Source organism: Podarcis filfolensis (genome assembly GCF_964270895.1).
Source record: "Podarcis filfolensis genome assembly, chromosome: 17".
Classification (NCBI taxonomy): Eukaryota; Metazoa; Chordata; class Lepidosauria; order Squamata; family Lacertidae; genus Podarcis; species Podarcis filfolensis.
The window spans coordinates 35,261,076-35,278,287 of record NC_139621.1 but is presented as its reverse complement, the minus strand read 5'-3'; the positions used below and the strand labels follow the sequence as shown (position 1 = coordinate 35,278,287).

The 17,212-nt window shown below is 39.0% G+C and overlaps 1 protein-coding gene across 3 annotated transcripts in view; it reads left to right on the top strand.

The window, feature by feature from the left end:
• The window catches only part of ZCCHC7 (zinc finger CCHC-type containing 7), a 121,756-nt gene that overhangs the window by 64,161 nt on the left and 40,383 nt on the right, over window positions 1–17,212 (top strand). For all 3 annotated transcript variants that reach the window (XM_083593474.1, XM_083593476.1, XM_083593475.1), the window contains exons 3-5: window positions 7,895–7,938; window positions 11,656–11,778; window positions 15,566–15,736. In XM_083593474.1, the coding sequence (XP_083449600.1) occupies window positions 7,895–7,938; window positions 11,656–11,778; window positions 15,566–15,736 (338 nt within the window). The remainder of the gene's footprint in view (window positions 1–7,894; window positions 7,939–11,655; window positions 11,779–15,565; window positions 15,737–17,212) is intronic.

Genomic DNA, 17,212 nt, shown 5'->3' with positions numbered 1-17,212 from the left:
GATGGTGGGAAGGCAAAGGGAGATAGTTTTGTTGGGCAAGTAGCAATGCTTTTACAATCTCTTTAGCACTAAATTGAACTCTACCCATAATTATTCTGGCATAGGCATATTATTGTTTCAGCTGTCTTCTGACCAGGTGGCCTTTCTGAAGTCTGCTAGTGCTAGTAAATTGGGAGTCGTCAAGACCAGATTCTTGGTTTAACCTAGGAATCTGTTAGGCAGCAGGATATTCAATAAGTTAACAGAATCCCTAGTGAATTCCCAGCACATGATATAACCACATGCTCTAGACAGTGTATTTGGAACACCTGGATGGTATTCTTAGCTACTGTTGCAACCCGGACTACCCATCTGAGATGGACATTAAACTGTGTGCCTAGGCAATCTTATATAGTTCAGGTTGAAAGCTGCTTCCATTATTAAATAATAAAAATAGATGTGCTATTGTCTATCAGCTTGGTATTAGTAAAAATTAACGTGACTTGTGGAATTGCTTGAGGGCAGATTTTGGATTAGAATTGTGGGTGGAGAATTAAGTGGAGGTTTGGCCTCCACTTGTCTCCACCTAATTTTTTGTTGGGAAGAAGAGCTTTTTTTTTTTATTAAGGAAATTAGGTGAAGACAGCTCCCTATTCTCCTCCCACCCCAATCCTAAGTCTGTCCTCAAGCAATTTCACTAGCCACACGAATATTCAGTTGTGGCCTTGACAGGTTTAAGCCAGTCCTCTGCTCCAGTAGCTTGCTGGCACATTCTGCAAAATTGCTGCCACTTTTGAGTTCACAGAACCTAAGTCCCCGTGATCAGTAATGGGGCTCCTGCACCCACCAGGTGGTCTCTCTCTCTCTCTCTCTCTCTTAGAACAGCCAGTGGATTTTATGTTCAAAAACGCTATTCTCCCATCTTGATCACAAAGAATAACCACAAGGTGAAGGGTTTGTAGGAAAGGTTCTTGTTCAAAAAAAAGGGATAGTTTTGTTTTGGTTGGGCTTTTCAGTTTCAAACAAAAGGTATACAACTGGAATACTGAATTGCGTATTATATCATTTATTCTCCAGTGGGGCTGAAATGTTTGGAGGGGGGGTTGAGTTTGCTGTGAACTCTGGAAAAAAAATAACATTGAAGCTTGGCTACTTATTTTTTTTTAATCTATTCATTTTATACTTCTCAGACAGATTTTTCCCTGGGGTGAAACAAAGGTTAACTGAAATTTCCTCTGTTGTGTACCTGAACGAATCAGCAGTTTGAGAAGGAAATCCCATTGATGGGCAAAGAGAGTGACAGGCTCTATTTAAAGAATTCCCCCGACTGTGTGGTAGACCAACCATGCCCTGAATTTAACTGTTCCTGTGGTCCTCATACTTGTACCCACCAAACGAGAGAGAGAGAGAGAGAGAGAGAGTGAGAGAGAGATCTAGTTTGTACTCTAAATGTTGCGCTCAGCTTTGAAAAAATCAAGAACCATTGACAATTGAGAATTAGCATTACTAACAATGAATCAACTGAAATGATGCAGAGTGTAATGTTATAAAGAGAAAATATGAAGCAGGTGGAAACAGAAATGTGTACAGTGAGCTATTGCATGTATTTTGATTTTTTGTAAATTGTGTACATTTTCTAGAATGCAGTAAAGTTAAAATATATGTGGTTTGGGTGAAAACAATTTTTGTTTCATATATATTATAGTTCCAACAGATTATTTGGCACTCTGGGGAAGATAATGAAGTGGAAAGGGCATAATAGAAATGATAAATGAGCAGAAAACAGCAAAATACATAAAGCCCTATATATGAAAATGGGGAGGGGAGGGTTCCAGCACATGACAAGTTTGCTTGTTTGTTTGTTTCTGTATTTGAAACAGACTGCTTGAAATATAAAAGCACACATCTTCATTTGGATTAAACAATTTTAACTCTAGTTTTGTAGATCTCCTTAAAGTCTAGCATTAACTCGCCACGGCCACCAAAAGGACAGAGGCTTCAGAGATTATAAATTCATGTCATAGCTTCTAGCTGTCAAACTACTCTTCAGGTGACAACCTACTCCAAGGGTTACCGATGGTTTAAACTGATTTAGTGTTTAGATGGCAGTTAATTTTTTTATCGCTTTTTTTAAAACAACAACAACAAATTAATAGCTATTGAATCAACATTAAAATGGGAAGCATATTTCCTTTCCCCCTTTGGATTGTGTTTTGCATGATAGCGACATGGTAGGTTTCGTCAACTAAGGATTACATAAAAGTACGGCGGTGCATCAAGATAAAAGAAGAATTTGTAGTGTGGTCAATTATGTCAGATAAGCACAGTGATATGGTATGGTTGCTGTGGGAAGGAGGTCTGTTGCTTCGTTAGAATGGATCTGTCAAAAACTGCTTCAAATAATTCCTTGGGGAAAGTTTATGGATCTCTTCAGAGTTCTTCCGCTTTTATGGGATACTGACAAATAATCCATTCCATCAACGGGTTTCATCTTTTATAATAAATGATCTTCTCAGTCACCAGGACAATAGTAAGAAATCCCTTTAAGTGTGTACAGGGCTTTAGAGTGCCTTCATGATAAAAAATTGATTTCAGTTTTATCCAGAAGTCATTCCATCATCTCAGAGCGACTGAATGATTTATCCTAAGCATCATCTTTTGTTTCTGCAGTGTTCCACCTTGATCCTGCTGGCAATTTATTCATCCTCAATTGCCATAAATGTGGTGATTCCCTAATAGTTTGATTACGGAATAATGTCTGGTTGAATGCTGTTCCAGTATACACAAAAAGACAAAAGGCACTATAGGCCAGATGTTCTCTTTTGTCAATAAACAGTACAGAGTAGGTAATTGGAGATCTTACTGCAGTTTTACAATTAACTACACGTTTGTTTTGATTCTCGAGTGATGTAGAGTAGTCCTGTGCTATCTAATTCACATACATTACAAAAGATCTGTGCTCCCCCACCCCCTGGATAATTAGCTAAGAATAATGATCATCCTTGGGTTCCTTATAATCACTTTGCAGATTCTAGTGTCCATTTCACACTCATAGAAATATATAAGAAGGGCAACTCACCCTTTGTACACAAAACTAAGCTTTTGTAATTGTGTGACTTTATAATTAAACACTGTTTGTCAGAAAGTATCAACTAAGCAACTTGTTCAGAACAGCTCATACAGGATCCAAATCTCACTCCCATCTTGGACAATGTTGCATAAGCCACACATTCCAACTAAATATTTTCATGTGCATGCTTCTGGGGCATCGTTGTAAAAGCCACCTCATGGTAATGCAAAACATTATAAAAAATTGCCCCGTGGTTTTTAGAGATCATAGATGGCTGATAATGTGCATATTCAAGAATTAATGCAAATATGATATCTGCGAGCACATTTAGTATGCAGATGCATAAAGGAATTGCAATAATTGTAGCCATTTTCCAAGCATGAACTCTTGGCATGCTATCTGTACCATGCTTTGTGGTGTGGAGGTAGTATAAGAGGGTAGCTCTATGAAGAATCTTTCCATTAGGCCAGTAAATCTTTTACCCTGCTGAAATCCCACAAAGGAATTTGGTTTTTGCTCTGTAAGATGTGCCTGGAAGAAAATTCAGAGGTGATTGCTTAGTACATAGTGCAAATTTTAGAAATACATGCCAGTTCAGACTAATCTCCGTCTTTCATAAGATAAGTGGTTTAGTGGATAAAGGGAATGCAGTAGATATAATCTTCAGCATAATCAAATTTAGCAGTGCTTTTGACACAGTTCCACATGACATTCTCATAAGTAAACTAGTAAAATTTGATTGTAAATGCTTTGGAGGATAGGGTTTTGGATTGGAATGAACTTGGTAGTTTAGAGAACTGGTCTGTAAGCCACAAAATTAATTCCAAGAAAGATCAAACGGAGTTACAAAATAAAATGCAGATCATGAAATCTTGGATAACTGAATGGCCGTGCTGAGAAGGCCTTGATTAATAATAAACTGAACATTTTTTCAGTAGTGTGTGAACTGCTGCTATTGTTTTTTAAAAGCTAGCTAGTATTTTACTAACAAAACTATTATATTACTTGATGCTTCCTTTTAAAATGTTTGATAGAAGTATGATATCCAAATAGCAAAAAATAGCACCTTTCCATCCTGTGCCACATCTCTGATTTAGATTAACACACTTAAAGGAAAATGTAAGCAAATTGGAAGAAATTCAGGAAAAAGATGATAAAGACGCTATATGACAAAACGTTGAAAGAAATCAACTTGGACCTCATCCTCACTATGTATTTAAAGCATCCTGATACCACTTTAGACAGGCATGGTTTCATCAAGAATCTGGGAACAATTCTCAAGAGTTCCCTGGGAAGGGACACTGAGTGTTACACCATACTGGAAATTGTAGCTCTTTGAGGAGAATGGGGGACGCCTAACAATTCTCAGCACCTTCAACAAGCTACAATCCTCAGGATTCTTTGGGGGAAGTCATGACTGGTATGAAATGTGCTTTCAATGTAGAATACAGATGGGACCTTGGATTCAGATTGTGCTGCCACTAGTGGGAGGTGAGATTTGTTAGTTCCCCTTTCCCCTTGCAGCTCTCTGCGTGCCGTCCCAGAATCTGTACTGATGGGTTGGGGAACCCGCTGTAATGATGTGAGAGTTGGAACTGGCAATAGTCTCCTCCTCTTTAATTATTTCAACAGTGGGATTCCTCCACTAGATGATGGAAAGAGCCTTTGTGTGTGTGGAAGGTGAAGTGTACTCTGAGAAAGAGATATCAGCTTTGTTCCATTGTACTGTTTACATGCTGTTAAGTTTTATTGGACTAATGACTTGAATATATAGAATCATTGCCATGTTGGTTCCATAAAAAGTTTCATATGTAACTTACATATAACTCTTATTGAGGTACAGTGGTACCTCTAGTTGTGGACACGATCCGTTCCAGGGCGCCATTCGCACCCCAAATGGTCCTCAACTAGAGCGGTGCTTCTGCGTAAGTGCAGAGCACGGTAGAGCATTTCTGCATGTTTGCACGCAGCAAAACCCGAAAGTATACACTTCCGGGTTTGCCGTGTTCATGAGCTGAAAAGACGCACCATGAACCTAACACAACACGAGGTATTCACATTCACCACCACCTGGAAAAGTTGGATTAATAACAGTAATTGACATCCACCTAGCTGCTTCAGTGGGTAATACATACAGATTGTTATTAAGCAACTTTGTTGACTGCTTTAGAAGGAACAGAGTTCGCTGTGGCATTGGACTGGTTCTGTTAATAAGGCAAGTATTGTTGGCATTTGAGAGACAATGGAGTGTTCCTTTGGGGATAAAGTCAAATCGCTGCATTAGCAGCACTGATGTGGCCTCCCCAGGACACAAGCCTGGGCGGTGTGTATGGAGGTCCTGACTGCCCAAACGACAACCCCAGCCTTGCTGATGTGGTTCAAAGGAAAGCAGAGCAATATGTTTGGCACCAGCTTGGCTGCAGCAGTTGCCGGAAGGAGGTGTACAAGGTGCCATCCAACCATCTTAGGGACTCCGCTCTCTCCTGGCAGTAGAGTGCAATGACCACCTGTACCATTGTTGCTTCAGGGTTGCTTATAAATGTGATCTTACCCCGAGTTTGGCTGCAGCTGCACACACTGCAGAACACACTGGTAAAAGTTGAGTGGGCCACTTCTGTGGTCCAGATGGAGGCTCTTTCTTTTTCCCCTTTTCTACTTTGGCGTCCTCTGCTCTGGGCCGTTATTGGGATCCAAAGGTCACACACATGGAGGTGGTAGGTAGTTGGTGGAAGGACCCAGGTGAGAGGCTGGGAAGTGAAGATCTCCCAGGGTTGGAGACTATAGAAAGGAAATCTTCCAGGTGAGAGCTGGAAGGGTCCACCACTTTCTGTAGATGACAAGGGTTGAGAGCTACTTTTGAGAGAGGACTCTTTCTTTTCCTCTCTTTCTTTATCTTTTAATAAAATCTTATTTAAAAAATAAGGCAAGTTTAATGTATATGTATTGACACAAGGGGTCACCTCTACTTTGCTGTATTAATGTCATAAAATTGTATCCTAAAAATCCAACACTCACATACTGTAAAAAAAATTGCTTATGGCTCACTGCAGCAATATGGTATTAATTGCCCTTTGGTAGACATGATATACATAGATATGCTTCAGAAAAAAAATCTGATCCAATTGATGAAACATCTGTAAGTTTAGGCTTGAACTGAAAGCCTTTATGGGAGCTGAAAGGAAAGATAGTGTGATTGATACCAACTCAACTGCAAGTAGAGAGAAACTAAGGAATTAATTCGCTATCAGGAACCAGGGAATTGTGCTGTCAGGAACCAGATAATCAGAGATGGATTGCATGCAGAGAATTAGGCATTTCTTATTTCTCCCTTTCCCGACATCAGTTGGCCATTGAAAATGTAGTTTAATGAGCCAGTCAGATACTGGATGTTGCTCACTAATAGGGCTTTGGAGCTGCGTCTGAAGACTGTTGTCACATACATCTGTCCAGGGCACAATGGATCAAATTTTGAGATTGGTGTGGTAATTAGATGCACTAAGAAAAATTGTGCTCAGTATATGCAGTATATTCGGTATTACAGGACAGGATATTCAAGAATTCTTTAAACAGATTGAAAAGTCATTGGGCAAATATTTTTCACATTGTCTAGTAGTTAGTGGATTCTTGTGCGGTGAAATTGTTTGTTCACAAGGGAAAAAACTAGAGCTGGGCCCCTGTAACTATTACATTGGTTATTTGTTTAAATGAGCAAATAGTGAATCTGGGAGCAACACAAGATTTGGCATCTATTTCTTTGTGGGTAATATCATTTACAACTTCTACATTAAGAACTTGGGTAAAGCAGGTGAACTCTTCTCTTTAAAAAGCAATAGACCTAGCAAAATTACCACTGCAAACCACTGTGTGATTATTTGTAAAACTTTGTGGGACAAAAGGTATTTATTTGTTATTAGTGGCTATTTGAAGTATCAAGCAGATACTTCTTTTTTAACAAAAGTTTCCTGATAATAATATTAGATGTTCTTATAATTTCTAACCATGAAATAGTAAATGAGGGAAGAAGCAAGTTTGGGACTAATAAAGATATTGGCAGTCCATAGATGGGGCAAAAAAGGAGAAACAGCAAACTATGTTTTTACCAGTCTTTCACCGGTAAAATGAAAATGTACAAGTCATGCAGGAAATAGCAATCACTACAGCATTAATGAGCATATGCTGCAGCAGTCAGTTTCAAATTTTCCATATTACTGGATATTATTTTATAGAGTGGGCACTCTGTTCATGTGATGCGCTGGCTGGACCTGTGTGTATAATTATAACCCACCTGTTAAAATATTCAAGGCTACTTAACAACAATAGTTAAAATAAAAAATAAAAGTGTTGAACAGCCCAAATCACTCCAAAGATAAAACTCATGAAGCAGCTCGTGTGGAAATAAAATAAATAAATACACCTCAAAATCTGTTGGGCCTTCCCCTTGTCCCACACAAACTGAGCCTCTTCTTCCTTGAAGCTACACATTGCAGAAGATGACTGTAGTGGTAGGGAAACTGTTTCAGGAGACTTTGTCTACTATTACTGCTCTTTTTATTAGAAAATCTCCAGTAGCTTCCAAAGAGCCCCAGGGTTCCTTAGAAAACAAATATGCTCATATTGGAAAAAAAACTGCAATTTTCACACCATTATTTACACATGGTAGATTGTTGCAGATCCTGATCTGATCAAGCACCAAGGTGGGTAAAAGTATAAACTAAAAGTTTGGGTGTGTCACTACTGAAGTTCACTTTTTCAGCTTTTTAAAAATAAGATTTACAACTTTTAAATGAGAAATTAGACATAGCTTTGAAAAATCAGCTTTAATGGTTTTCAAAATATCTTTTTCAGGAGAAGGTGGAGCAGACTGGAACATCAGTGATAAAGACTTAGAGGTAAATTGATAAACTGTTGGATATTATTTGGCTGTTCTTGTGACTGATCAACAAACTCTGTGGGTGCCTCTCTAAATCCCTCTGTATAAGACATACTAAAATAGTCTAATGTGTGTAGATGTGTTGCTTTTACAAATGCAGGGTGTATTGTCTTTGTGTTGTTTTCATTACATTTTTTAAGAAATAAAATTTCAATTTCCCATGATAATTTGTAGCACAATAGCCACTAACCAATTATTACAGGAGGAAGAAAAAGATAATGCTCGTCAGTGGATATAGTTATTTTATTTTTAATCAAGATTTGGCATTCAAGTGAACATTTATTCCATTCCATAATACCTTTCACTGACTATAGAATATACAGTAAATCAAGAAAGTGTATTTTGGAAAAGTACAGCAACGGGTACGCTTACCGTGATAAATTTATGTATCCTCATAATAACTGGAAACATGAAACAATCAAGAAATATACAAACTAAAAACTTAATAAAGAATTATATAGAGTGGGATGGTTTGGTGCAAAGCAGCCTCCTCACTTTACACAAATGGAGTTGAAGTGGCCTTCTGTGAGTTAGCTGTCAAATTTGTATAGGGAGAAAAAGTGTATAGATTTTCCCTCTTCATTGAAAGTTGCCTTGATCAAACTAAACTCCCTCCTATCATAGCTTATGGTTCTTGGTGGTCCTGAAGAAAGCTAATACTTTTAAACTTTTCCCAAGCATGTAACCTCATTACGTGTATGTGTGTGTGTGTGCTCGCGCACGCAATGAATAGATTCATAAGTAATTGTTCAGCCCCCAAGTTAAACACTGGGCCATCTGTAAATCACCTCCACCCATGATCAGCTAGCACAGACCAAGCAGAAACATGCCACATGCAGCAGGTCCCATCAACCCTAGCCAGCATGCCAGTGGCCAAGTGGGAGCTACATCACTAGAGTCACATCGTAGCCAACCTTTCTATAAAGCTTGATATAGAATTGGAAACAATGCAAGGAACACTTTCTTTTCTTATAGAAGCTTAACAAGCCAACACATTTTTTCTTTTGCACACCTCCATTAGCAGCAGTATTTGAATTTCCAAATGTAAAAAATGTTTTGCTCATAAGTACTGCAGACTAATGGCTGACTTGGTTCATAATTGGGCCTAAGCCAATTTTGTCACCCCCTCCCCCCCCAAAAAAAAACATTTTTGCTTTTCTCTGAGATGCCATTGGGAGCTTAAAATACCTCCCCTTCCCTGAGAGTCCCAGAACACTAACCATTCTCCCCCTTATTCCCAGCTGCAACTGTGATGTCCTTGAGAAATAACATTTCCAAGGGATCCTAACACCAGAGAGGGAGGCCTTTCAAAGGTCATTTCTAATCATGTTTGATGTTACCAGGAAGAGGGTAGTGGATGGAGACCAAGACAGGAGGGAGTTACCCAACTTGAATTATGGTCTGAGCTGGAGAAGAATTTGTGGGTTGGATTATGGCTTAGCATTATGAGCTGAGCTAATTTGGTGTTACAAACTGCCTTCCAAATTTTAGGAAGACTACTCAGTGTAGTGAAGTATGTTTTAGAAGAAGTTTGCAGTATGAATAAGCCCTTCCGTTTAGATGTTATTTTTAGAATCATAGAATTGTAGAGTCAGAAGGGACCCTGAGGCTCATCTAGTGCAACCACTGCAATGCAGGAATCTCAGCTAGATCCTACATGACAGATGGCCACCCAACCTCAGCTTAAAGCCCCCCAAGGAAGCTGAGTCCACTACCTTCCAAGGGAGTCCATCCTACTGTTGAAGACCTGTTTAACGTCAGAAAGTTATTTCTGCTGTTTAGTCAGAATGATATATCTTGTAACTTGAAGGAATTGATTCAGGTCCTATCCTCCAGAGAAGGAGCAAACAAGCTTGTTCCATTTTACATGTGATAGCCCTTTAGATATTTGAAGATGGACATCCTATCTCCTCTCAGTCTTCGCATCTCCAAGCTAAACATATGCAAACATTCCTGAAAGGCTTGATTTCCAGACTCTTGATCATCTTGGTTGCCCTTCTCTGTACACATTCTGATTTGTCAATATCCTTCTTCAGCTGTGGTGCCCAGAACTGGACACAGTATTCCAGGTGTGGTCTAATCAAGGCAGAAGAGAGAAAGACTATTCCTTCCCTTGATTTCCTTGACACCATACTTCTATTGATGCAGCCTAGAATAGCATTAGCCTTTTTTGCTACAGCATCAAAGGGTTAGATAAAACTAATTAACATGTAATTTCAAGTTTGCTTTCTCAAATTTGACTTTTAATTGTACTGGAACGAGATGCAGAGCTCAAATTTTCTAATGATTGCTTCTGTTTTTCTGCCACATACCTTACAAATTTGGTTCTGAAGAACCTGATTCTCGAAAGTAGTTAGTGAATATATAGAAAAGTGGTTTGGCCATGGTCATATAAACTATAGATTCTCAACTGACTGAACCCAAAGATTGCTCACTAATGTATTGTTGAGGCAGTGAACAATTTGACGTTTGCATCAGTTTTTGTCATTTTTTAAAAGATGCTTTATTAATTTTTAAAATGTAGACAAAATACAAGGAACATCAAACATGCAGATACAAATGGAAAAGAAAGGAAAACTGGACTGAATATCACTGAAAATATTCTACTTGTGTGGCTGGTCACCATTTTTGGCTTGGTCACTGCTGCAAAATGCTAAGTATTCCAAAGCCAGAAAAATTGTGGCAAGTAGGATTTTATGAAAAGAAAACTGTCAAAGTAGAATTATGCAATTTTATCCCAAACAACTGCTTTTCCAGAGATTGCTCTCTATTATACTTCCTTATGTTTTTGATATTCTACAGTTCTTGCGCTTAGATTCCTTATTACTCTTGCGTATCAGCTCAAGCAGCGGCTGCCTTTTACATCTGTGCACACGTTTACTTGACCTTTAGCTTTATCCACAAATAGCTGGTGCAGAATGTGCTCCTCTAATTGAATAACATGGTCACTATCAACTGTAGTCTTCAGTATTAGAAAGACAGTAGGTGCCCATTACTGCCATTGACTACACTGTATTCAGCCAAATAAATAAGGAAATGACCGTGTCTCACTGCAAAATCATTTCACAGATGGTCTTTGGAAAACAGCAATATTAAGAAAGAGAAGGCTTTGAGAGTCTCTTATTCCAAGTTCTTCCCCCCCCCCTTAAAATTCCATTTTCTCTTTTTCATATTCACATACCTAAGAATTTATAGAATATATGTGAGGTCAAGGTTTTTTTTGGGGGGGGTTGCTGTTTCATCGATGTTTTCTCGTTGCTTTTTTATCTACCTATTCACGCATAGAATATAAGTGCTTCAAGAGATTATCTATCCCATGAATTTATTCATGGCAAGTTGTTTTTGCAATTATTTTTGATGCATTTTGCAGAATTCTTTATTGTGAACTAATGCTGACAAAGGTTGGCTTAACTACGGGAAAAAGAGACATACCAACTTCTAAAAATGCTTTTTTCCCTTTCTTTTCTTTCTTTCTCTCTCTTTTTTTTAAGGGAGCTTATACAATTACCAGTGAGTAAAAGGCTTACCAGGGATTTAGATGACTTTTGTTTAAACAAGTATACAAATGCAGAGCTGAATTTTTGACTCCACCTACTAGCCTTCATAGCTACAAAAGTCTAGAATGGCAAGGCAGTAAGCTGCAAACTTCTAATGAATTTTCTTTTCATTTCTTTAGGCACGGATTGGCAACTATGTTACAGTGCGGCACAACAACAGATACTACACGCCAGACAAAAATGTCACTTGCAGAAATTGTGATAAACGAGGTCACTTATCAAAAAATTGTCCTACCCCAAAGGTAAATACAGTATTCTGATTTGTCTATGAAGAGAGCAATTTATTCTGTCAGTTGACAGCTTTGAGGGACATTTTGAGAGGGGGAAGGAGGAGATGATCGTTTCCCTCCCTCCGCGCACGACAGTCGAGAAGACAGTTTTGTCCCAGGAATCAACAGTTGCGGACTCTTTCGAAGTTTGCACCCTGTACTTTGGGCGGGGGGGGGGGGGGTTCAAAAGGCATGCTGCCCTTATGTGAGAGAAATTTACTTGGCGGGAGGGGGGCAGAAGAAATAGTTCAAGGACAGCGTCTCCCCGCCTCTGAATTTAGCAGTAAACTAAATTCACGCTCCTCATGCAGAGGATTCCCAGATGCTCATTGTAAATTGGATTCTCCCTCGTGCCACCTTGGTGCATGTTTCCCATATCCACCTACCACGCTGGCTCTGCACAAGCAACTTGCAGAAAATGCTCATAGGCTTCCCATTACCCCCTTGCGCTGCCTGTATGGACATCTAGATGGGGGGGGGAGGGGAGGGAGGCAGGTCATCTTTCTGCATGCAGGTATGGAGCTCACAATAGATTGGATCATGCCATATGTATGTGATGGGACAATGAACGGCGATAATTTAGCAAGTTTCAACAGTTAATATTTTAGTACACATATTTGCTCTCGTTTGCATTAAATGGATCATCAGTTTGAACACAAGGTGTTCCCATGGCCCATTCCCCATTAGACAAGTTCCATGTTGGCTGAATTAGGAAGTGAAGTCACCAGAGATAAATCTTTTAAAAAGTATCTACCATTCTCTGTCCACCTGTGGCTGATGGCAGTGCTCATTGTCTGGTCAGTTTCAGCTCAGCAAACACTGAACCGGAAGCTTTATGCAATCAGCTTTCCAGTGTTTTATTTATTTATTTCTAGTATTTTTACCTGACCTTTCTGTTAAAATAATCAATGTATCTTACAATCATTAAGGCCACCATAAAAACTGTAAGTTTTTTAAAAAAAATTATCAGCAACCATTTTAAACCACCAGCAAATATCCTTGCTAAATGCAGAGTCTCTGAAAATCCTTCTGAAATAAAACCGTTTACTGCTTGCTTTTTGATGAGCAGGAATGAGGCCAGGCGCACCTCTCTTAGGGGTCAGTTTCAGATTTGGGGTACCACAACTGCAAAGGCCTTATCTCTAATGTCCACCTGCCACACCTCCAGTCGTGGGGGGCCCCAGAGAAGGGCCTCTGAAGTGGAACCAGATGCTTGAGCAGGCTCGCATAAGGGGAATCAATTATTTTCTGGTTCAAGCTGTTTAGGGATTTAAAGGTCAAAATCGGCACCTTGAGTTGAACCCAGAAACAAATTGTTGGCCAGTTGGTAAAGGGCTGGTGATGTCATCTGCTCTACCTGTTTCAATCAAAAGCTGATTCCTACATTATCTTCTGGAGCAGCCCCACAGATTCCACCACAATAATGCAACAATTAACCTGGAATTGGAGAGAGAGAGAGAGTGACTGAGGACAGGTCTCACAAGACTGATGGATTCATCATAAGTTAGATAAATTTCCATCAATTTGTGAGCTAGTTTTAGATTTCTTTACAGTTCTTGTATTTTATTTGTAGCAGTGTGTGCGTGGGTGTGTGTTTTCGTGATGATCCAGGTCTGTGGAGAATGGTTGTTAAAATATTTGAAGTAGAAACAATATGGTTAAAATTGGTGTATTTAGTTAAAAGGGGGCAAAAAAATTAGGAAAAGTTGCAGGTTGCACTTTGTGTGTTGAAAATTTGTCTATCAAACATTAAGACAATCACATCATATAGAGAGCTTGCACAGAGATCATTGCACTTTGGCTACAGATTCAACAGGATCGGTGTAGGCACCAGAGAAGTAGGAATGAAGAGAGAAAAAGATTTTTAAAATACCAGCCACCAGGAAAACCAGTTATACTGTGGGCATGGGTAAGGGGTACCTAACCCATTAACCAGAGGCCTTGGAAATAGGAATAATTACTGGAATCTAAAGCTGCTGAGAAGGCACTATTTCTTTCCTCTTTGGTTAACTGTTGTTCACACATGGAAATACCAGGACTGGTTGTCTTTCTCTGAACTTCCATCAAGAGCAATAGCAGGGAGGAGCTTCTCTGGAAAGTTATCTGCCACTTGGTGTTCATGATCATTGCTTCACTTTCTAGGCAATGAACATGTAACAGGTGTCTGAAGTTCTGTGGAAACTTTCTGAAAATGCTAGGAAACATTTGTTTATATAAAATATGCATGCATGTATCACATTTATCACAAGGTGACTAATATATATAATTCTGATTAAAGAAATAAAAGCACACTAAAACTAATAAGAAGCTAACAAACATAAAAAACAGAATTACCCCCAAGTTTGTTTGTCAATCAAAGCCCTTTCAGACTGAAACTATTTTAACGTGGTGTAAAAATGAAAAAAGGGATTGTTTTTTGGGTGGCTGCTATTCCGCAGTCAGAGTGCTACCACAAAAAACATCATTCTCTGGTACCTAGCTGCCTAATCCCTGAAGGTGGGCAGATATTGAGCAAGTCCTGGCTTGATGACTTCAGTAAATGCCAGCCTCATTTGAAAAAGGCTTTCATACCTTGGCTGGTGTTAATGGCACACAACATTTTTCATTTCTTTTGAGAGACTGAAGATGCAGCACATGCCGCTCTGGTTCATTGCCTTATAAGTCATAAGAAAAACACCAAAATTCAAAACCAGCTTTGAAAAATCATTTGCTAAAACATAGATTAGCCCTTGTCAGCCTGCCCAAGCAGGTACTATAGACAGGGCTTTCTCAGTGGTGGCCCCAACATTTGAAACATCCTTCCCAGGAAGATATTCAGAGTCACATCACTGCTGCTGATCTTTTAAAAACAACAGCAGTGACTTATTTCTGTCTGCATTTGGCTGTATTGTGCTGCACTTAAAAAAAACCAACAACAACAACTTTAGTGGTTGAAGGTATATACTGCATGTATGCCTTTTGATTTTATTTTCAGGTGCTTTAGAGTTTTATAAGCAACATTGTGTGGGCAGTGTGCCCTGAACGTTTAAAGTGGCAAATTGGGTGAAGCATTGGTACCACAGAATGCTGCAATCAAATTTTTGACAGGGCCAGTTATTGTGAGAATGCACCCCCCCCCCCAAGAGTTTCACTAGCTACTGGTATATTTTGGTGCACAATTCAAAGGGCTGGTTGTGACCTTTAAAAGTCCTAAATGGGACTGGGTTATATAAAATACCATTTTCTCATATATGAGCCTGTCTGAATCTTAATGTGTTCGAGAGAAACCATTTTGCTATGTTCCACCAGCTTCTGAGATGTGTTTGGCAGAGATATGAGAAAGGGCCTTCTTGGTGGCAGCACCTTGGTTCACAGGGAATTGAGCTTCCATTGCCATACAAAAGTGTTCACACAGAGATGGATAGATATAGATATATTGGCCTGCTAAGACAATTTGGGTTTTGGTTTATAATTTCTCATTTATTGCTGTTTTAAATTTATTTGTTGTTTATCTGCTTTTGGTTCTATTTATGGCTTTTAATGATTGTTTCCTTCTATATTGTGTTTATATATTACTGTTAGCTACCTCAGGCACCTAGCCCAGGATGGCATGGTATAAATTTAAATAAATCATGTAGGTAGGAAGCCTTAAGCAAAGTGATAATGGTTCGTTCTGGCTCTCAGTGTGATTTTGCCATAGTTTCCTTGTGCATTTTACTTAATTTAAATTCTACAGATCCTTCAGACATTTGAATTTCCTCTCTTTGTATTTCTCCCACAGAAAATTCCACCTTGTTGTCTGTGTTCCGAAAGAGGTCACCAACAAAACAGCTGTCCTGCACGTTTTTGTTTAAATTGTTGTTTGCCTGGACACTACTCAAGAGACTGCCTTGAGAGAACGTACTGGAAAAAACATTGTAACCGCTGTGATATGAGAGGCCATTATGCAGACGTGAGTACACAGTTAACCAAAGCTACCCCATATTTCTTTCCCTGTTTCTCTCTTCAGAACCACTTGTGCTTGTCACAATTTGTTGGGGCAACCACCTAAACTCCCACTTACAGAACTGTGTCCAGTAGGCGGTATTTCTGTACGCACAGATTTCTATGTACAATTAATATTTTATGTATCTTGATTGATTATAAAGTAATAAAAATAGAATGTAAAAATGAAATCTGGCAGCGTTGCCAGGTAAGGTCTGTATTCTTTTTTTATATTCTTTCTGTGTTGATTGCATTTGAGCATTTCTTTGAAACTTTGAGCAAATTTTGTACTTCCTTAACAATACCTTACTATACAGGATGTGGAATTACGTTTTTCCTTGTTTGTTTTGTTCATTTGTAAACATTTTCCCATGAAAAATGAATGTCATAAAATTCACGAAGAATTGCTGACATTCAGTGGAATGTCAGTACATTTTTAAATCATTACCTACATCTTTAAAATTACTTTTAAAATGGAATTGCCATTTTTGAATTTGTTGTACAGGCTGGGAGTGGGGACTTGGTCACCATGGATACAGGCATGAAGTCTAATTATGAAAGGATCTTGCATGTACAGTGGTACCTCAGGTTACGTACTTAATTCATTCCAGAGGTCCATATTTAACCTGAAACTGTTCTTAACCTGAAGCACCACTTTAGCTAATGGGGCCTCCTGCTGCTTCCGCGCTGCTGGAGCACGATTTCTGTTCTCATCCTGAAGCAAAGTTCTTAACCTGAAGCACTATTTCTGGGCTCGCGGAGCCTGTAACCTGAAGCGTATGTAACCCAAGGTACCACTGTACCTAACTAGCTCGAGTTCTAGTTAAGTATAGTGAATAAAAGACAGAGAACAGAATTAGGAAATTCCTGGTTCAAATTTTCACCTTTGCAGGGGGACCAGAGGAGTGCTCCCTGAGCCTTTTGAGCCAATCAATTAAAAAGAAAGTCTCCTGTCTTCTCTGTCTTGTGTTCTGTTACTTAGTCACACTAGAGTGTGTTGGAATATCAGGACTAACATGTGTGCATGATTGTGCACAGCCTGTATATAAATTTTATAACCAAGGTTCACTTATGTTAGTGCTGAAGTATTCTTAATTACAATTAAGTCAAATGGGGAGAAATTGTCTTGGGGAGGAGCTGAGCAGATATTGTGTGTGAACCCAATCTTTTAGCTTTCTCAGCTAAGTTATCTGCACCAGAACCTACTTAGTATATTAACAGCAATGCTATGGAGATGATGTCTGTAAGAGTAGTCTAAAATATGCTAGATATACCCAAGAATGTGGGAGGTCTGGTTGTAGGAAGTGTGATGCCTCTTGTTTTTTTCATAAATATGGGAAGTTGTGATTGCTCCAAGATGATTTTTGTGGGCAGTTTCTGTTTATTGTGCAATTATTTAACAAAAGAGTAGCCTGTTGGATCAACGGTTTTGTCCAGCATCCTA